This window comes from Elephas maximus, chromosome 1 (assembly GCF_024166365.1).
Source record: "Elephas maximus indicus isolate mEleMax1 chromosome 1, mEleMax1 primary haplotype, whole genome shotgun sequence".
Lineage (NCBI taxonomy): Eukaryota > Metazoa > Chordata > Mammalia > Proboscidea > Elephantidae > Elephas > Elephas maximus.
In genome coordinates this window covers 173,944,768-173,965,924 of record NC_064819.1, presented here as the reverse complement: position 1 = coordinate 173,965,924, position 21,157 = coordinate 173,944,768, and the positions used below count along the sequence as shown (strand labels likewise).

The 21,157-nt window shown below is 47.7% G+C and overlaps 1 protein-coding gene across 1 annotated transcript; it reads right to left on the bottom strand.

Moving 5' to 3' along the window:
- Positions 1-289: 289 nt before the first annotated feature.
- NR2E1 (nuclear receptor subfamily 2 group E member 1) lies at positions 290-20,908 on the bottom strand. Its single transcript, XM_049899833.1, has 9 exons — positions 20,850-20,908; positions 16,090-16,235; positions 12,800-12,887; positions 11,080-11,315; positions 9,557-9,703; positions 7,346-7,442; positions 6,809-6,958; positions 6,436-6,541; positions 290-1,630 (listed from the first exon to the last, which is right to left on the bottom strand). Exons 1-9 carry the CDS (start codon positions 20,872-20,874, stop codon positions 1,468-1,470), a joined length of 1,158 nt encoding a protein of 385 aa, XP_049755790.1. The 5' UTR covers positions 20,875-20,908; the 3' UTR covers positions 290-1,467.
- Positions 20,909-21,157: the final 249 nt, after the last annotated feature.

Sequence of the window (21,157 nt, the reverse complement as noted above, 5' to 3'; positions counted from 1 at the left end):
AGTTCTTCCGGCTCTGGGCTGGAGTGCTCTGAGCTTCTGATTTAATGCCAGCTGCTGCTGCCACCTTGTATCTGGTGGGTGAGACCAGCCAGGAAGGTAGGCTAAAAAATCAGGCACAGTTCATTTAAATTCAATATATTTTTATTCTTTGTAAATACAATGAGTACAACTTTTTAACTTCACAAATCAGTTAATCCACTTTGTACAAGAAAATTTTTATTCCTCCTATGATAGTCCAAGTGCTGATTTTTTTTTTCCTCAGTGCTAGTACCTAATATTTCAAAATGTGAAAAGTACAGCAGCTAGTTTTAAATGTTTGTTTCTACATTTCCATCAGTATAGATTCATACCAAAGGAGCAGCTTACAGTGTAGGACAGTTTGTCTGTGTGTGTGTGTGTGTGTGTGTGTGTGTGTACACGCATGTGCATGTGACCAAGGCTTTACTAGACACCAGAGTTTTCTGAAAGGCATTCAAGAGTCTCAGACTGTTTGCAATAGACCAATCAAGAAACCTTTTCGTGTTCATCTCCTTAAAGTCCCTTCTGGCATTATGTCTGTGTTCTTTCCATGTCTGGTGTGACTCAACGAACCACGAGTTTGGACCCCCACTGCCTTTGGTTTCAGCACTATGCTAACGGGACAGCAATCTGCCTCGCTTAGCCACTCATCTCCACTCTATTTGGTTTTGCTGTTTTTATTCATCCTCCCTCGACTGTGTTCTTTTAGTAAAGCTCTTCTATTTTTTGAGATGTTATCCAACTTGAAGTCCTGGTGAAAATCTCATTTCCACCCACCAGTTCCTTTGACAAGGTTGCCTGGCCTATGGTATTAAAAAAGAAGAAGAAGAAAGAATGAAAGAGAAACAAAAGAAAAAGGAAGGCAGGGAAAAAGCAAATCACATAGCATAAGCTACTTTTCACTTACTAACTCAGTTCTGAAGGCCACTTAATGATGTATTACAATAGAAGGGAAACTTTCGATAAAATGATTTAAAACCTAGCCATTATTTTTAAAATAAATGCTCCAACATGATCGTTCTGAAGGCTGCTGTACTACGTTACACACAGCAATGTTTGGTTCCCTAACTTTATATGCCAAGAAGGAAAAGAAAGCACTACTTGTGTTTCAGCTTTGGGTAGTTCAGCCCAGTCTTCCAGGTAAGAGGCAGAATGACACAGACCGTAGTAACCCCAACTCCGCCCCACTTCCAGGGCATGGCAGCCATGAGGTCTCTGCTTAGGTGGTCCCCTTTGGCTCCCTTTCCTTCTGGGCCACCCTACCCTGGTGGAAGCAGCAAGCCAGAGCTACTGGACTTGTTTTGTGTCGGTTGGAAATTTTTTTTTTTCCTGAAGGCTACACATTCCCAGACTTATGCTTCCTGAAGGATTTGTTAGTTGAGGCTTGTTCTCCATGGGTAGAAGTTCATCTGATACTGTCCCATCCTGAAAAGCGGATACTTTCAGAGCTTAGATATCACTGGATTTGTACATATCTGAGAGCAGTCTTGTAATGGGTACGTTGCCAATGGTTTTTTTGAAAAACACTTCTTCTATGGTTGATGGGCTAATAGAACGTAAAGCTGGCAGAAGCAACAGGAGTTTTCCAAAGCGACAGGGTTGAGTGGGATATCTGGAATAGGAGAGGCCGTGAAAGCAAGGTCAAAGTCTATTATTAACAGTAATTAAAATCTTATACATATGATTTCCAGTTTTGGGACTCTTACGAACACACTATCTCTGCAACAGAGCCCTAGACAGTTACCACTATCCCTGCTTTACAGGTAGAACAACTGACACATGGGCAACCTAAATGATGTTGTTAAACCACATGGTAACACTTTCTATGTTAGCAAAAGGGTTGCATTTTGCTTGGAGAAAAAACAGTTTTAAGAAACATGGTACTAATGTTAGGCCACATGATAAGCTTTTGGTTGCCAGTGTAGAAAACCACCACGGTGTCGATGATAAAGCTAGCAATAGAATCCACATTTCCTAATTCTCAGGGTTCCTTCATGAGGCTATTTCCCTCAAATGAAATGGCTTCTAAGAAATTCTCCAAATTATTATTCAGGCATTATACTTAATCGCTCTCAGGACTAATTCTATCCTTTTTACCCTGCAAATTAAACTCTAAGTTCTGTTGGATGGCACTGCCACCCAATATTCATGTCAATGAAATTGGCATATAATTAAAGATGTGAGACACTGCTTAAAAAATTCCTCTCTTGACGTGCAACATACATCCGTGCTCAGATGTGGAAGTTCAATTTTCTGCTGCCTTTGGATGCCTGTAAGCCACCCCTCACTGCAGCCCTGGTACTTCTTCAGCCAGTCGCTTGGAATCAGGTATCAACACACTCCACAAGGAGGGCTCATTTCAATGAAACAAAGCACCTAAAAAAGTGCCCAAGGAGACATATTTGTGACTAAGCTGGGTTCAGTCCACGGCCACAAGGTGCTATAAACTGAGGTATATCAAATTTTCTTCAAAGGAGTTAGATAGATGAACACTATGTTTAAATACCTGATAACTTCACCTTCCAAGAGAGTAGCTTTCATGCTTGTCTCTGAGCTTTGAGCACATGAGACCTCAACCTGATATAAACTAACCAGTTGCCACCGAGCTGATTCTGACTCATGGTGACCTCATGTGTGTCAGAGTAAGACTGTGCTCTACAAGGTTTTCGATGGCTGATTTTTTCAAAAGTAGATCACCAGGTCTTTCTTCCAAAGCATCTGTAGGTGGGCTCAAACTCCTAACTGTTTGTACCATCCAGAGACTCTAGCTAGGCTGATAATTCATTCTGGGTCTCCGAGGACCTCATTTGACTCTTTCACTGCCCAGCTTCATGAACACCCAGGAATAAGGGTATGGAAATGGTGATGCTTATCTACATTTTTTTTTTAATGCCTAAATCCCACCACTTGCTCTCTTTGCTGAATGTACCTCCTATGTTCCCTGGAATGTAATCCCAAGACCCAATTTCCCTTTTATCTTGGCCACAGCCCCTCTTCAACATCTCTGTTTCCCTTTAGAGCATCAGGTGGAAAAGAGATAACCCTGCAGTGGGTAGGAGGTGCTGGCTGCCTAGACAAGTCTCCACCATACCTGCAGCCTCCACCTAATGTGCTGAAAGTTTCCTATGGTGAGAAACCACTGTGGGAAATACTTTCAAAAATGATAGATTTTGGAGAATCCAGAGACAATTAGCCTTTGATTTTCTGTGAGTAGATTATCCACTCATCTACTCACCCACCTTTTATTCTCTAGTTGGAAAGGGGCTGGTTAGTCAGTTAACGAGGATTAATTGAGTGGCTATTATGTGTGGAGTATTGTACTACCCAGAAACAATAACAATGTGTGTGTGTGTGTGAGAGAGACAGAGACAGAGACAGAGAAACAGAGAATGTGTGTGTGATGGTGTCTTGGACTGCTCACAATTATTTTGTAGAGTATCTATGCTCCTGACTCCATTCGTTAGCATGAATAATTAGAAGTTCTCTCTCCAGATATGTGTTTTTGGTCTACCACGGCTTCATGTATTTGACCTTTAATTATAACATGTAGTTTGTGTGAAATGCTAATTCCTAGCCTCCTTATGTCCTAATGAGAGAACTAGCTAACAGAGCTGTAACATACAATTAGCTCAATGAGCATGTTAACTTTTCATTTCAATTCTGGATTTTACTTTTTTAGACATGAAAGTGCTCATGAAAAGAGTATTCACTGATTTGAAGGAGCAAAGGAAAAAGGCATAGTCAGTTTTGTCACATGCATGACTGTAGATCGTAATATTAAATTACAGCTGTAGCTGATATCCTGAAATAAGAATCCCATGTCATAGCTGATAATATTCCTTCCATAAATAATTTCCTTGTTTTGGGGGCAAGGGAGAAGTGGTATACTTGCTGTCTCTCCATGTTTGTTATTTTGTGGCTTCATTTTCTCAGGTTACCCTATAAGCAGCTCCCTCAGGTTCCCTCAGACTTTCTCCCTACAGGCTTCTCCAGCACCTCCCACACACTCCTACCAGGCCCATTAACCGTTCCTGTGGAGTTGATTCCGACTCATGGTGACCCTGTAGGACAGAGTAGAACTGTCCCATAGGGTTTCCAAGGCTATAAATCTTTACAGAAGCACACTGCCACATCTTTCTCCCAATGAGTGGCCGGTAGGTTCGACTGCTAGCCTTTCCATTAGCAGCCAAGTGCTTAACCACTGCACCACCAGGCCTCTTCATCAGCTCCACTACTCTCTCCCATTGCATCCCTTCTCCTGCCAAAGCCCTTCTACTACTCAAGGACTAAGTTGCGTGTTGTCTTGTCCAGCAGCCTTTCCAGATTTCCCCTTTCTCCTCATCCCCTCCAACTAGAATATGCCTTTCCCACTTCCCACTTTGCTTTTCTCTCTTCTATGGTCTGAATCAGAATAACACTTCTGCCTAGATCACATGATGATAATGGGTGGTGTCTGGTCCTTTCCAGTACCCCACAGTGCCCACTGGGAGCCCTCCACAGACTGAATCCTAGGTAAAGGTTTGACTGAACCAGTAACTGGATCTCACATTCTTCTCAGTTTGAGACTCTTTATACCTTAATTGTTCTAAATGTCAAAGATCAGCTACGAAATGCAAATTAGCTTTTAGGGGGTTAAAGTGCCCAAATTACATACTGCTCCATTTATAAAACCTACTGTGTATATTCTGAGAAGCCCTGATGGCACAGTGGTTAAGTGCTTGTCTGCTAACCAAAAGGTCTGCAGTTTGAACTCACCAGCCACTTCGTAGAAGAAAGATGTGGCACTCGCCTTCTGTAAAGATTTAAAGCATTGGAAACCCTATGAGGTAGTTTTCCTCTGTCCTATAGGGTCGCTATGAGTCAGAATCGACTCCACAACAATGAGGGTTTTTATATATATTCCAGGTCCGATTCTGTTGTGCATGGGGTCACCATGAGTTGGGAGCCAACTCTATGGCAGCTAACAACAATCTATATATTCTGAAATTCAATGTGAATTTTAAATGAAAAAACAGTGGAACATTAACTTGGAAAAGGATATATGAACTGTCATTCAACACAGTTCCGATGCTATTCCATAGGCAGAAAGCAATTTCATTCATTAGCATTCAAAAGAGGGTTTTTAATAGAAATAAGGAGATCCTGGCAGAAGTGGTATCACCCCAAGTGGATATAATTGACTCGGGCTTTCTATGAACCCTTGGGTGAGAGAGGCATTAATGGCCTATAACCATTTGATTTAGTCATTCCCAGCACAGTGTCTGTGGGTGGTGTTGAGATGATAGAGACAGGCTTCCATGGACTCCCCTTCAAGATCAATCTAGAGCATAAACAAGAATAGCAACTACATTCCAACCTCAGATCTACCACAGTCCTAACCTGTAAAAAAAAAAAAAAAAATTTTTTTTTTTTTTTTTTAGGTTAGAGAAATTCCACTGCTCTTTAAAAGCCTTGCATTTTTCATCTGAAAATGGAATCAGAAACCAAGTCCTCTTGGTGCACTTGTCCAATAGTGGATGGGAAGGAGCATTGCTGGAGTCCCAGTGGCTGAAAATTTCTATGAATAGCCAAGACAAGCTTCCACCAGCAGGCCCTGAGTGGCCAGAGTCATCTGGTTCTATGACTCAAAATGGGGACAGTGGTGGTTCAGTGATAGAATTCTCACTTTTCCATGTGGGAGACTTAGGTTCAATTCCCAGCCAAGGTACCTCAAGTGCAGCCACCACCCATCTGTCAGTGGAGGCTTTCATGTTGCTATGATGCTGAACAGATTTCAGGTGAGATTCTAGACTAAGACTAGGAAAAAAGGGCTGGCAATCTACTTCTGAAAAAAATCAGCCAGAGAAAAGCCTATGGATCATGATAGTCCCACCCCATTGTGCATGGGGTCACCGTGAGTAAGGGAATAACTTGATAACTGCTAACAGCAACAACATGACTCAAAACAACAAATACCTGTCACCAGATACCAGTCACCAAAGCCAAACAAGCATAAGGATAGCCTCTCTGGACAGCTCTCTGGGTCTTCTATGTGGGATTGACGTCCAAAGAAAGGCACCTGCCTTTTTTAAAGGATGATTTGGCTACTCTCTAATATATCAACCATGACTTTGGCCTTCATTTTTTATTTTTCCCATATCTGAGTCCATTCACACAATTGTGTTCAATTATTTTGATGGCTCGACTTGTTCACCAGGACAGCTGTAGAGTATCTGGCAATGCTTTCACTGATAATCTAATTTGATTTGCTCCTCTCACCCACCCTGAGAGATAGGTGAGGGCATAGTTCTAACTAAATTAACTCACTGGCAACAGGATAATTAGTCATAATGTTTGAACTGGCTTATTACTGCCTGCTCACACATTCACAATGGAAGCAATTTTCTTAAGTACACATTCAAGGCAAACGAGGGTCACCTGGTATGGATGTAGCTGTTGAGAGTTAGCTGAGCCTCATCTTGAAGAGCTGCGATGGCAGCCGCATTCCGGAAACTTCTTAGTTCAGAACCACTGTGTGTAGGAACTAGAAATGAAGACCAGGAAACTATAATATGCAGTGCAGGGAATGCAGGTGGGGAAAGCACCTCTCTGGAAGTGGATGGCCAGCCAGGAGAACATGCAGGTCCCCACAGGTATTGAAAACGGGGCCTGACTAGAAGCATTAAAAGCATTGGCTCCCTTCAAAACCATCACCTCCTTCTGGCAGAGCCGGTCTGAACTTTGAGTTGGCTGAATTAGTGAAGTGACAAAGCTGGCAAAAAGGAAGAGACAGGGGCTTCTGTCTGCTTACCAGCTTTGAAAGTGACGATGCATTTTAGACAGGCAAATTCAGTAGCATCTAAGCGGAGTTGTCTAAACCGAGCCACCACCTCTTGTAAAGCCTGTATTTCAGATATGATCTTGTTCAGCTTCTGGGAATCTGTGTTGTCACCATTCATGCCTAGAATAAAAATATGGAATAAATACTCTAATAAGAAGGCATTTTGATGATTTAATATTGATTTTTGACAAAATCCTGCATATCAATATCTATTCAATTGTCACTCTAAGATATCTGATTCCATGTAAACTGGCTATAGTGTATGAAAGTTAATATAAAATCTTCTCTTGGATGATAACAAACACAGTAATTTGCATTTAAATAACAATGCAAGCAGTCATGAATGCAACAAAACAACATTATTTGCATTTAAATATAGATTTATAAATGACAGGTATACTCTATTGTTCAGCAGGAATTTGTTATTCTTTACATGTTGTTCTTTTTTCAGTAATGTATTTTTATGGTAATTTCTACAACAAAGTCATTAAATTGTGCAATTCTTACCAGATACAGCCAGTAGAGTGTTAGCATCAACCGGAATGGCCCATTGTGCTATTCCTAGAACAAACAGTTCTCTCCAAGCGTCTTCCAAAAGCATCAGCTGTCATACAATAGATGTATAATATAATATAGCATGTAATTTATAAATTTATAAACAATTTCAGTATGTAAATTTCCATTATTTTAAAAAGTGTTTTAAATGTCTGTCTTAGTAAAAAAAAAAAAAAACTGAATATTCTAGCTTTCCCTTTATTTTTTTGAAAAGGTGCCTATAGAGAAACTCAGGCATTTGAGAGCCAGCCCTTCCAATTCCCCAAAGTTGCTTCCCTCGGGAAAGGGTTCACTCCTCTCGTCCTTGTATCCACTCATTCCTGACCACCTAGAAACTTCACAAGACCCGGGCTGTATGAAATGCCACCAGCAGCCCAGCAGGCTGACACCCTCATAAAATGCTGATGTTATCAGGGTGGAGGATTCCTGACTAAGCCTGCAGATCTGGACCCCCATCTTCTTGGAGGGCTGAGGGGGTTGGGCTGGGAGAGAGACCACTAATTCCCAAGAGGCATGGGGAGGGGGGTTGGAAATCAGGGTGTAATTATGTTAATGGGGTTTTGCTGAGTTTACCTCATCTCACTGTCTGATTTTTCTGAGAATCATAAGTGGACAGCAGCAAGGTGCTTGTCATTTTCATTCTGATAAAATGTGCTACTGAATATTTAAGATAAAAATCTGGCTCCTTTTCCAAATTAATATACTGGATCAAAGGACTAAGTGTCAGACAGCAAGTAAAATTTTGTTTGGATTAAAGAGTCTACAGATAACTTGTTTTAAGAAAAAAAATAGCCAATTTATGCACACACACATACATACGTTCAACAAATGGTTACAGTCAACCAGTAAATCTGGTCACAGAAAAAACCTAACCACCTTTAAAAATGTCTATTTTTGAAAAATCCTTCAAAAATAATAAGACTAGTTCCAAAAATCCTACATGAGAATACTCTCATAGCCTCATATTTTGAAAAATCCTTTAAAACGTAGCCAATTCTGGATAATCTATGTGAAAGGATTTTGTTTGTGGAGTTAAGAGCCGAATTGTGAAAGCTTGTGGCCAAAATTACAATTAGACCAAAAGGTTTAATTTTCAAAATGCTTTATTTTTAGTTTTTTTTTTTTTTCATTAAGTACAGGAAATAATACTTTCAAAATTCAAAATAAAAAATTATCTAAGTCTGGTCATGTCTAGAAGTCCAGGCTGTGAAAAAAAGAATATCCCACGCTAGAAGATTAAATGTTTTTAGCACATTGCCAGGTTTCTCTGTAGGAAATGTACTTCAGATTAAGGGGCATTATTATGCCTTAATTAGGTATGAAACGATTTAAAGAAACAAATCCTTTGCTTGTAGAACTACTTCTCAGCCTTTTGTAGAATTTGTCATTAATTTCCTGAATGTGCTGATAACAGCCAATGGTTGTGAGCACTCCATTTTCTTTCTTTCCTTTAAGGTTAGAAAAATGCTGGTAGTGACCATTTCTGATATTCGTAACATCAAAATTTCTGCATTTTGGTACGATGCAATTTTTAACAGCACATACTTTTCCTCTTTCTGGGTGTTATCTGGGAACCATAGAATTATGCAAATGTATATTTATTTACAAAATCTCTAAAATCACTTAAAGAATGAAAAAAGATCCCAGCCTGAAGGAGGTAGGCAATGCATCCTTTGATCCTACAAGTTGATAAATCAATGGCCAGAGCTGTGAACATCATGTTGGAGACCATAAAGGAGACTATAAATCACAATGAGACTAGTTCCAAAAATCTCACAGGAGAACACTCCTGTCACCTTGTATTTTTCCTCAGTTCCAAAGCTCTTAAGAAAGCATTGCTTTATCAACAACTTAAAAATTTATTAATATACGATTTTGAGATTAAATTTGATGTTTCAGTTAAATTAAAATATATACATATATAATATTTCTGAATATTTGTTTTTTGTAGACCAGATTCAGCTTTTCTTACTAAGAATTCCATAGCCATACATTTTGAACCCTAGAAAGAAGCTAGTAAAAATAGTTTCTTTATCGCTGTTAAGAACTGATGTCTGGCCTTGGTGATTTTTATCCAGGTAACTTGCAGTTTTATAGGACTGATTATTCTTGCTTTTTTCCCAGCCACCCCTCCCCAAGACCTGAGTGTCCTCTTGGTCATACCTGATCTTGCAAAGACAGCGTTGAGAAAGCTGGCACACTTTTGGCCCACTTGATACTCATAAAGAGAAGCCTGGCAGCTGACTCACACACAGACTCCGTGGCCACCTCATAGAGATACATCGGAGTTCCGTTCACTTCATGTGGGTACTGAGAGTGGGGGAAAAAGAAAAGACACCTGGAAGTGAGGAAACCACAGCTTTGCCAGAAGAGCCTACCTTTTAATTTTGTGATTAGAACAAAGAAGGAAATAAAAAGGAATCCCAGCTTTCTGTTTTGATGTGCAGTTGCCATAGGTGAGTAAAAATGAAACATCTGTATCGATATAGCTTGAGAAATAAAAATGGTTGGGAGAGGCCCATTTCCACTCTTTGGGGGCCTGTTCCTTCTAGAGGGGTGAGAGGGGTGTCTGGATTTCCTATCCCCTGCAGCAAATTTTCCTCAGGCTGAGCCAAGTGCCAGGCCTGGCTCCCAATTTAGACAAGAGCTGCTTGTATTTGTGTAAATAAAAATAGATGTGAAAAAAGTATAAATTAATAGGCATCCCAAACACAAATATGCATATGAGTATTTTTAGAAGGGATTAGTATATTATGGAAATATTTCAATTAGACATCTTAATCATTCACAGAGCATTCCCATTCATAACTGACAACATATTCATAACACTACTTTCCCGAGCTTATTATACACATCAAGGGTAAGAAAGCAATATTAAATATTGTGCATGTGTGTGTGCCCAGGTGTTTGGCTTCCCTGCAGTATGGGGCTGCAGCTGGCCCTCCTCTGGGGGAGATTCTAGGCCCCTCTAACTCTGCCTGGAGGTGGGGGTTGGGTGGGTGCCAGCAAGAGGCCAGAGGGGAGTCCCTAGGTGGCAGCCTTTTGAGGTGGTTCAGGAAGTGGCCCCTACACTAGGGGCTCAATCCTGGTATAAACCCAAGCAGCTCAGGAGAGAGTGAGCGGTGAGTGGAAATCAAGCCAGGTCCTTCAAAGTACCCTAACAGTGTGAGTTCCACATTTCTCTCTTGCATTAGGGACCCACAATTTTGCTTAATAGATCCCTGAGGTTTGCATCCAAGGGTCCTTCGGACCAGCGACCAGCTTTGGTCAGCTCTTTTCTTCTAAGAGCAAAAGTCTGTTCTTCTGGCCTCCAGGAACGCCTAAGGCTGCCCTCTAGAGACAGGGCTCCACCAGCCACCCTAGTCACCCAAGGGTGTTTTCTAAAGTTGTAAGTTCCTGGGCCTCACTTCAAACTTGCTGAAACAGAATCTCTGAGGGGTGGGCTCAGGAGTCCACGTGTGTAGCCAGTTCAAGGAGAGACTCTACCGACCTCACACTAAAGTTGGAACACCGCTCGCTTTACAGGGGGCAGTGGGAGGCCTAGAGAGCGCCCTGTAGAGCCCTGAGCACCCGGCAAGGCCCCTCCAGCTTTTCCTAGACCCCATCCCAGCTTGCAGCAAGTAGGTGAGCTTCACTTCTCCCTCTGCTCGGCACGAATCTCCTTTGGGCCCAGCAAGGCTACTGACCTTGGGCGTGGGCTGAGCCAGACTCACGAGGGTCTGTCGCTCAGGGGTGGTGGACACTGCGGCCAGCTCCAGGCCGTGCGGCTCCAGTTGCGTGACGGCAGTGAAGAAGGCCGGTGCTGGCAGCGCGGCCGAGGGGAAGTGCGCGGCCGCCCCGTTCTCCTCCTTGTGCCCGCGGAAGTAGAGGGCTACCTGCTTGCGGATGGTGGATGTCCGAGGCCCCCGTTCGTGCTGTACCGCTGCAAAGACAGACAGTCGCGCGCCGCGGATCAGATACGTGGTGACAGCCGCGGCCGCGAGGGAGAGAAACGTGAAGGCGGAAGGCGGTCTGAGATGGTTTGACTCCTACATGAATGGATGAGGAAGCTGAGATCAGGAAGAGGAGCGGGTGCCCAACGTCCCACGTAATGGCCGAGCCACAAGCAAGACTAGGTGTGTTTTCTGTTCGTCCAGGGCACCTCCCCATCCAGGGGAGACGCAGGGTAACTAGAGACTGTCTGGACTTGTGTAGCTCCGAAACCCTCGTCCCCATTGTCTCCACCGAAGGGAAGAAGAAGCGTTGCTCACGACCGGGCCCAAAGTCTCTGCACAGGCTGTTCCTGCTCCGCCCAAGGATGACTTCTGCCCTTCCCCTGCCCCGCCCCCACAAAATGTCTTTTGGACACCGAAGGCCCTAGCAGAAAAGGACCCGAGCCCCGGGGACGCTGGAAGAGGGGACGAGGGAGAGTCCGTCTCCCAGTGTGCTGAAGGAAGGCAGGGGAAACGTGACAATTACCACCAACAGTTTAAACAAACAAATTAATTCAGGGCAATCTTCCGCTCGCCGAGCCTGACAACTTGTCAATACACAAGTTCAACAGGTTGGCCGCTCCCTCCTGCTTCTTGCGCGCAGAGGAAGGCACTCTCCGCATGGGAGCTGTGCACCGTGGAGCCATCACCGGCCCGCACTGCGGCCGCTGCAAAGCCCACCCGCACCCAGTCAGGAGGGAGACCCCATCCGCCCTCCCTGCCCAGGATCCACCACCCTCGACTGCCCCGGCCTGGGCGCCCTCACCAGGCCGCGACGGGAGACGCAGCTGGGACTGCGCTGTACGTCCTGGCGCGTCCTGACTTTATAGATCTTGCTGCGCGCGTTTAAGGGCCTCCTGGAGCTGGGTGTCCTAGACACCCACAGGTGTCACCCAGCCTCCCCAACCCCCTTTCTCTCCTTTCCGCGAATCGAGAAGAGGCTCTAGATTTTGGTCTCTTGGTGAATTTGCAAGCAAGGGTTCGAAATTCTGAGTCTTCGTGTCTGTTTCCTCCTCCCCCAACACAGTCTCTCAACCCTCACAATCCCCTCCCGAGGAGACTGTTCAGACTGTGAGATCCTGGGGGAAGTCTAACAGGCTTAAGGGTGGCCACAAAGGACTCCAAGGGGAGGCGAGGCAGGAAATACTGCGCACTGCCCCCACAGGAGTGGGGTCCCCGGGGGCGCCGCCTTCGCGGGGGTGGCTGTGGTTTCCTATGTGGGCCTGGGCCTTGCTGTTGGAAGTTCAAAGTGGTCGGGAGGGGGCTCCTGAGGAGAGAGGAAGGATACGACAGACAGCCTGAGGCCAATTCCCAGCATCTGGAAAGAAGTGCTCGAGAGATGATTTACATGCATAGGAGTGCCATGTATTTTCTGTACATATAATTTACTTACTACTCAATCAACATTAGAAGAATAAAGAGATGTACTGATTACCATCTTTGTTCATGTTGACTTCCAAACACTTCTTCAGCCGACACGCCCTGCACTGGTTTCTGTGCGTCTTATCCACGGGGCAGCCTCCCTGGAACAGAGCACAGGCGGTCAGCGGCTCTCTGGGCCTTTGGGCAGGGGCCGGGGAGCCAGCGCCGCGCCGGGTGGTGGCAAACGGAGTGCAGGCGGAAACCGGCCGGGAGCAGACCCCAGAGCGGCTATCCTGAGTCCCGGCAACGCGAGGGCCTTGGGGTGCGGCAGGGCCAGCGAGAGAAGGGGCTGGGACTCCCAGGACTTCTTCAAGAGGGTTATCCCTCCGCCTTCTAAAAGTGGACAAGGAGGGAAAACTTCAAGCAGGTGAATGAATGGTCAGAGAGCCAGGTCCGACTAGGCTGGGAGGAGTAGCTCACAAGGGGAAGTTCCGCCATTCGCCGAGGTGGGGGGCGGGGTCGAGGCTTTTCAGGACCGAAGACAGCGACCTGGCCCCAGAGAAGGAGGCCTCTGAGCTCTGTAGGGAGCCAGCTTGCCTGTCAGGATTCCCTCTCCCGGTCCCCAATTTTTCTTTCCGCTTCCGAGCCTGGAGTCTACCTCTTCTGTCACATTCCGGCGAGCCCACTTTTCTGCCGGTCTTCCTCCCATTTATTTTTCACTTCCCTGTTCCCTCACTTTTGTCTTAAAGAAGGCCGGATTCATGAAAACCCAGTCATTGCGGGAAGGTGAAGCAGAAGCCAGAGTGGTAGGAGGACAGGCCTACAGAAGGAGAGGGTGCCAAGAGAAGAACCTGAGACCCACCATATAAATATGGCCAGGAAGATAATGCGATGGGCTGTTGATGAAAGGACACTGAGGATATGTACTGAGAATACCAGTACCATTACTGAAAAAAGGTAACCACTGTCTTTGAAATATCTGAGAGGCATGAAAAAGGTTTTACCTAATGCAATTTTGAGGAAAAACATTGGCTATTAAAGAAGTGTATAGAGGCATTTTCTTCAGGCTTGTACTGGTAGGCATCATTACAGAGGGAATATAAACATAAATACAAAGAGTCATACAGGCATCTGTACTTTGTACACAGAAATGCCTAAGAAGTTTGGTGCTTTCCTGACTGTGTTTATGCAAGTTGCTACACCATATACTTTTGGAATGGGAAGAAAGAGAATAGAATCAATTTATTTTTATATTGCTTTACGATCTCAAAAATTCTCATACACTAAAGTTGGGGTAAGTAGATTTTCTTTCTTTTTTTTAATATCCCTTGGGGAAGGGGGAAACTATACATCAGAACTCAGTTTTTTCAGACCACACCTCCAATTTAAAACATGTTGTACATGTTTAAAACAAAGGAAGGGCAGGGATTCATAACAAAATTTATAAACGTCTTAATTACAACTTAATTACAGTTCATAATAAATAAGAATATCATTTACCTAATTTTAGAATAAAAGAGAGAAAGGAAACAATTTTTGGTCCCTACATGAATTCTTCAGGGCATCTTCGAAGGCCAGTGTAATAACTCAATGTAAAGGGGTTTAAAGGATTTATAATTATTAAATGTAATCATTTGTCTATCCCCACATGGTATCTTCTATGAACTTTGATAAACATACTAATTCAAAATGGAAGCCTTCATTAGTTCTTAAGTGTATCTTCAAGCCAGATCGAATGTATATAAGTACGGGAGCGTGAGAGAGAGAAAGAGGAACCCCTCAGCCTGGTCCATTTATTCTCTCTGCAAGGAGAGGAACACCAGCCAGATGAGTCTATTATCACTTCATTACAAGCACTTGGACTGACATCAGTATGTGGAATTGATATCCATTCCCTTTTATCAAGTATAACATCTGAGATTTTGATTCACCAAGTTTGTGCATTGCATAAATGCAGGAGACTCAGAAAAGATCATTTGAATAGCAGTTTGCTCAAATCTGATGACCCATAGTAATCACACATTCCTTTGGTGTTATGGGGTAGTCCTGTGCATATATAACATGATGTGTCCCTGTGGTGAAGCTGGACATCCATACTGAACTGTGTACCCAGTTAAACAGGTGGAGAGCTGGGAAGTTCAAAATAACTTGTCCAAATGCAAAGGTCTTCTTGTTTTTGTTGTTAATCCAAATATATCAGAGATTGATATGAACAGATATGGCTTCCAAAAAAGATATCAGAATAATCCGCTAGCACCAGAAGATGTATGTATGTATGCATGTGTGCGTGTGTGTGTGTGTGTGACAGAGAGAGAAAGATACATTACTTGGTGGAAAGTGTTTTACCATTTGGTTATCAAAGGACGATTTCAAACTAATGCACTCCCTGGGATCATCTCGGAAGTAAAGGTGGAGGCCTCTGTGCCAAAGGTCTATGTCCCCGGTTAAGGAGAGGGCAAAGTGTGGAACCCAAAGACTGGTTTCCTAGGTCGGAGTAATCCTGTAGCTGGAAACTGAGTCAGGGGGTTCTGCTTGCTCTTTCTAGAAACTTTGGATCACCCTCGGCCCATGTTCTGACTGCCCCATCTCTTTGAGGCAGTTCTGCCTACTCAAGACCAAAAGACAACCAGGAACGTCTAAGCAGAGCAGGAAGAAAGAGATACAGGAACTTTGGAGAGAGCCCCAGTTGCACCTTCATTGGGAGCCTCTTTTATTTCTCACCTTTTCCTTTTCTGAAAAGGCCCAGTGAAGGCCACTTGGGTGCTGATGCACCTCAACCCACTTCCAGAGCAGCCCTTCTTCTCCAGAGTTGAAATGGCATAATACCCTGTCGCAGGATATGCTCTCTCTGTTCCAAGTGGCCAACACTCATGTTGGGTCTCAGATAAAGGTGGCAGTGACCTTGACTTGGATGCCCCCTGTGTTCCTTAGTTCTGCCATCCCAGATGGTGGTCAGGGGACTGGGCTTGGGTGCTGCCAGGCATGGGGGTGGGGAGGCAACATAACAGCCCTTTCTCCTGTTGCTACTTGTGGTCTAGATTCTAAACTCCTTAGGCTCTCTGGACCGGCTTTATAGCCACCGGGTATGGGCCTCAACCAGTGTCAATATCTGTCAGAGGATTTAAAAAGAGGGTGTAGGGAGGGCCTGGAATTTCAGACTTCCTCCTGCAAACTGCCTTTCCTTACGTCTTCCCTCCTTTCCCAAGCAAACGGGCTCCAGAGAGTTGAAGCAGGAAGGAGGAGAAGAAGGGGAGGTCAGGGCCCAGTCTCCTCTCCTCAGCAGCGTGGAAACTCAGAGAAGTCTTTAGCACAAAGGAGAGGAGGTGGCAGAGGGGAAGGGGCCATGCAGCTCTGGCTAAGTACCTGGTTTCCAGATTTGCAGACATAGGTCCGATTCCTTCGGATACTCCGTTTGAAAAACCCGGAACAGCCGTCGCAGGCGTAGACCCCGTAGTGTTTCCCAGAGCTGCGGTCTCCACACACTTTACAGGGGATATCTAAAATGCGGCCTGAAATTGCAGGAAAGAGAAAAGAGGGGAAGGGGAGAGAGGAAGAGGAGGGCGGAGGCGAGGGAGGAAAAGAGAGAGGGAGAGAGAGATGCTAAGCAATCTGACCTCTGAAGGGATTAGCACCGAAGCTGCAGTAAAAGCAAATAATGAAGTGATTTTATAGCCAAACTTTTTTTCCTTGAGCAAGTGTCAGTTTCCTACAATGAGCATTATTCATGCACCGCTACATGTATTTGGGTCTCCTCTAATCGCCGAGACCCATTTTGGAATAAAAGATTACAGCAGGCCGGGGCGGCAGCACGGCCCGCCGCTGCCTTTCTGCTGAGCGGAAAGTTTGGCCGCCTCCCTCCTCTTGCACTTAACAGAGAAAGTTGTTAGTGAGCGCGCGAGGAGAAAAACTTGAAATGTAAAAGGGAAAAGAAGAAAAACAAACACGGCTGGAACCGGGGATGGCAGCTGGAAGGCAATCGAGTTTTCTCTGAGCTCCGCCGGGCGGTTGTTATTATTGGGATTATTATTGTAATGCAAATACTCAGATTATTAATGATAATAAGGGTAGTGGTAATTGCCCAACTTTCGCTTTACCTATCTTAAAAAAAAATGCTTAGTTTTTGAGAAATTATTTCTTTTAGGGAAGAATTCCAAAATATCTAGCACGGGAACAGGCAAGAGAGAAGAGAGCGACACAGGTCAGGGTGGGACGGCGACCCCTCTTGCCTCCGCTCCACAAGTTTGCTCCCTACTAAGCCTGTTTTCTAGCACTAGGTCCCGGTGTTATTGAAAAATCGGCCACCCCACCTCTTTCCCCTCCCTGTTCTCCCCTCCGGTGCCGAGGGCTGGTTTTTTAAAAGCTCTGCCTGGTTTCTCTAGGCTGCACCGCCCTCCCCCCCGCCCCCCCACAGTCGCCCAGTGCAAGAGAACTTTCGTTGGAATTCCCTGAAGCCCACGAGCTTGGGGTGGCCGCGGGCCCTAGAGGAGTACTAGAGTGGGAGGAAAATGCGGACATCCAGCAAGGAGGGAATTATTTTTCTCCAAGGTTCAAGCGTCCAACAAGTGCCTGGGGCGGTTTATAATGGCGGAGAAAGCCTTCCTCTCGCCAACACAGGGGGCCGTTAGATAAAGTGTTAAAGATTTCTTTTCCCTCCGCGACCCTCCCGACGGTCCCCGGGCTGGGCCCGGCAGGCCTCGGCCTCGAGGAAGCTAGACAGCGGCGGCCCGGAGTGGCCAAGGGGACGGCGATTGGGCTGGGGCGCAGTGAGGCAAGGGTGGGAACCACCGGGCTAGGGGGTGCTGGGGCGCGGCGTGCAGAGGCCCCGGAGGCCTCAGAAGGTGGCAACCTGCTCCCGGATTCCGAAGCGGGGGCGGGGGAGCACCCCGGGCTAGGGCGGCGCGGCTCAGGTTGGGGCGGGGAGTCGGGGGAGGGAAAGCGCGGGCGGCCGGGTAGGGTGGGGTGGGGGTCGGTAACGAACAGGCTCGGCCCGGGTAATTACAACCCTGCCGCAGCACCTGCCTATAGAGCCACCAGTGACCCGTCAAAAAGAGTAGCATGGGAATTCGGACGGCGACAAAGGCCGGCGGGGGAGGCGCGCGGCGCGGCGGCCACCGCCTGGGAGCCCCCTCTTCCTCAGGGCGGGAGAGGAGGTGGCGCTGGGGGAAGGGAAGCCTGGAGAGAGCCCAGCAAGGCCACGGCGGGTCTTGTCCTCCACACCCTCGGGTCTGTCACTGCGCCCGAGGGAACCCGCGGCCGCCCAGGAGCCAGAAGTGCTTGCTGTACTGCCCGGCTCTCACTCTGCAAGCGGCAAACTTGGTTTCCATAATTTGTTGCCATTCTCCTCAGCATAACACACATCCTCTCGTCTTGCTGGGGTCCAGGTTTGGAGCCCTAATACTATCACCCCAGCTGTCCTTCTCTGTGGCACTTTTGACGACGCCAAGATGAGCACGAGGGAGAAGTAATGATGGGGTTTCTTTTCCCGGCTTCTCATCGGGCCAGGAGGCTAAGGACACACACCTTGTGAGGACCCAGGAGGGAGCATCAGACGGTGATAGCGGGCTTCCCGCGGACTCACCGGGCCGGCTTCTCGACTGCCTCCTTCCTCCCCCCGCGCCCGCCACTCAGTCGCTGTGGCTGCAGATCGGCCTTTTTTTTTTTTTTTCTGTCCAGACCTCGGAGCCGAGGCCCCCGGGCGGATTAGAAACAGGCCACCAGGCTGGGACAGTGCACAAGAGGGAGGGACGCGAAAATGCTGGGGGATAGTGGGTCTGCGCCTCAGACTCCTACACCCGGCTACGTTAAGGTGACTTGGGGTCATGAGACAAGCTAGTTGGCCCCGTTGCAAAGGTCTCTTCATTTAGCAAGGGGGTTGGCTAGTGAGCTCCGACGTGAGCAGAGCAGAGGTTCCTGAGGCTAGAAAACCGTTCTTAACTTCCCTCGCCAGGGGGTCCCCTGGGGGCTTTTTGTGTGTCATAATTGCCTAAAGATATATGGCAGCTTCGATTACTGTAATTACCATCAGAGGCTGTTGAAAGAAGTTAGTCTGGGCTGCAGGGGTGACTGGCTGGGTCTTGTTACCACCCAGGCGGGGCTCCCGGGTGACAGGGCCCTGCTCTCCAGCCGCGGCAAGCCGAGCGAGGCAGGGGCACAGCCCTGGAGCCCGGCCAAGCCTGACCCGGCCCGCTGCGTCCTCACCTCCTCCGCCCGGGGCCCGAAGGCCCGAGGTTTGAGGCCCAGCTGCCGCCACCGGTCTGAGAGGGCCTGGATGCAGCGGCGCCGTGGGCGGGGGCCGCTGTCCTGCCGGCGGGAGAAACCTCAGCAGAGGCGTCCCGACCTGCGCTGGTGCTGGAGGTTCCTGAAACCGAACTCCGGCTCTTAGCAAGGTGGAAAGCTCTAAAGTTTCCCCAATACGCCCGCTGTGCCTTTTCCCCTATAAGTCCTGCAGGTATGCCTGCGTCCTGCCCCAAGTCTCGGGGGCTCAATCCAGGCGAGCACAGCTTCGCGCCTGCCCCTTCCCTCGCCTACAAGGCCCCACTTTCAAGCCCCCCCCCCAGCGGCCCAGCACCCTACATGGACGAAAGAACCCTAGGCTCCTCACTTCCAGGAGAGGCGGCAAGGGCCTGCCCAGTCGGAGCAAGCCAGGAGGCCCGCCGAGGCCCGCAGGAGTCGCTTTCTGCAACCGAGGCTTGGAATGCAACAGGAAAGTCTCCCTTCAGCGCCTCCGCGCTCACACCCGGGAATGTGGGAACAAAAAGCAAGCTCGCCTGGTTTCCCAGAGCTTCGATCCGTGAGGGTCAGGGTAGGCCCGAGGCTAACGGGAAACGCAAGGGTTCACTCTGCGTTCGGCCCGAGGTTAACGTTCCTGCTCTCCTCCCTCAGGCCTAGTTATGTATTTCTCTTTTTGTTCATGTCCATTTTGCTCTAATCTTTAAAATGGCAGCAGCAAAACCAAAACAAACGAATAAAATGAAAACAACCAACTTCTTTGCGGGAAGAATTGTATCTCACTTAGGTGGATTTCGTATCAGTCCTCAAAAGTGTCTCGGACTGACTCTCCCAACTTTCAAAGCCCCAGCACAATGACGGCGAGTGGGGGGGGGGGGCGTGCGGTGGAGAGCACACAGCGCCAAGGGTGAAGGGAGAACTCCGGAATGGAGTGACCGCGACAGCCACCCCCCCCCCCCAGCCCGCCATGGACCCTGGGACGTTCAACCCCCGGCGGCGGAAAGGCGGGAACTGAAATGATCCCGAAGAAGACCCGAGCACTGCGGCCGCGCCAGCCACGCACCGGCTCCGGCCTGCACATTCTCAGGCTCCGCAGGCGCTGTGCTCTCAAAAGCGGTCGCGCACACCTGTAGTCCAGCACTTCGGCTTCGGGGGATGGGGAGGAGGTTGGAGGTCAGCAGCGGGTTGGAGTTCGGAGGCAGAGCTACCAGCTAAGGAAGTTTGCGGAACAAGAGAAGCGCGCGAAGAGAACAGGCCGAGCACTACCGCCTCTGCCGAGCTCCGGCTCCAAAAGTCTTTGGGATTAGGGATTTGGCCCACTCTTCGCTAGAGCGGTTCGCCATACTTTAAATTCCCCAGTTATGACCTCCGCGGATTTAGGATTAAAGAAAATGTGACTTTTAAATTGTTTCTACTTCCTAGTTTGCAGGATTATTTGAAACAGCTAGAAACGGGGTGCAAAGCATTCCATTCAAAATCCGCTTTTCGCGGAGTTGATTTTGCTCGCTGGAGCTCGGAGTTTTGAACGAGTGTGTAATCGTGCTGTCGCCTGGAGCTGCGGCCCAGTTCCCGCCCCCTGTCGCACCCCCACCCGGGCCGCTAAAGGATAAGTGGGGACAACTCGCCGGACTGATGAGCTGCGTGGGTTGCAACCTTCCCAGCGCACCAGAGAGAGGGGGAAAGCAACCATTTCAGAGGCAACGAAATTGCTCTCCCTTCCCCACGAAACGCTCCGACTTAAGGTCTGCAAGTTTCTGGGCCAAAGCGCAAGCTCCCGCTGGGCTCCTTCTCCCGGGCTCAAAGCCGCTGCGCCCGAGGGCAAGATCTCCCAGGCCTCCCCGCCTGCCCGCTCTGGCTGAGCGCCTGGGCCCCGAGGCGGCCCGAGAGGTACCCACTTGTTGATCCGGCCGGCTTGCTCATACTGGCGGTCCCGGGGCGGAGCGGTTGGTGGGCGCTGGCCGAGTCCCGGCCCGCAGCGCCCGCCTCCCCGCCCGGCGCCGCCGCTCTCCAGCCGCCCTCCAGCCTGCGAGGCTCCCGGGCCGGACAGGTGGGTGTAGGTCGCGCGCGCTGCGCTGCTCCCCGTGCGCTCAGAATTCGTTCCACAGTGGAAACCTAAGCATCCTTGAGTTTCTTCCCGGCTCTTGCAAAACCGCAGCTGCTGGGAATGCTGATATGAACACACATGGACAGACAGATGGAGAGA

Excerpts from the sequence above, each read along its gene's own strand:
- NR2E1 (XM_049899833.1), bottom strand. The coding sequence starts at position 20,874 with ATGAGCAAGCCGGCCGGATCAACAA. Across the intron at positions 12,888-16,089 it reads TCTGCAAATCTGGAAACCAG|GGAGGCTGCCCCGTGGATAA; the intron begins GTACTTAGCCAG and ends GCTCTGTTCCAG. Across the intron at positions 9,704-11,079 it reads TGGCTCAGCCCACGCCCAAG|TACCCACATGAAGTGAACGG; the intron begins GTCAGTAGCCTT and ends CCCCACTCTCAG.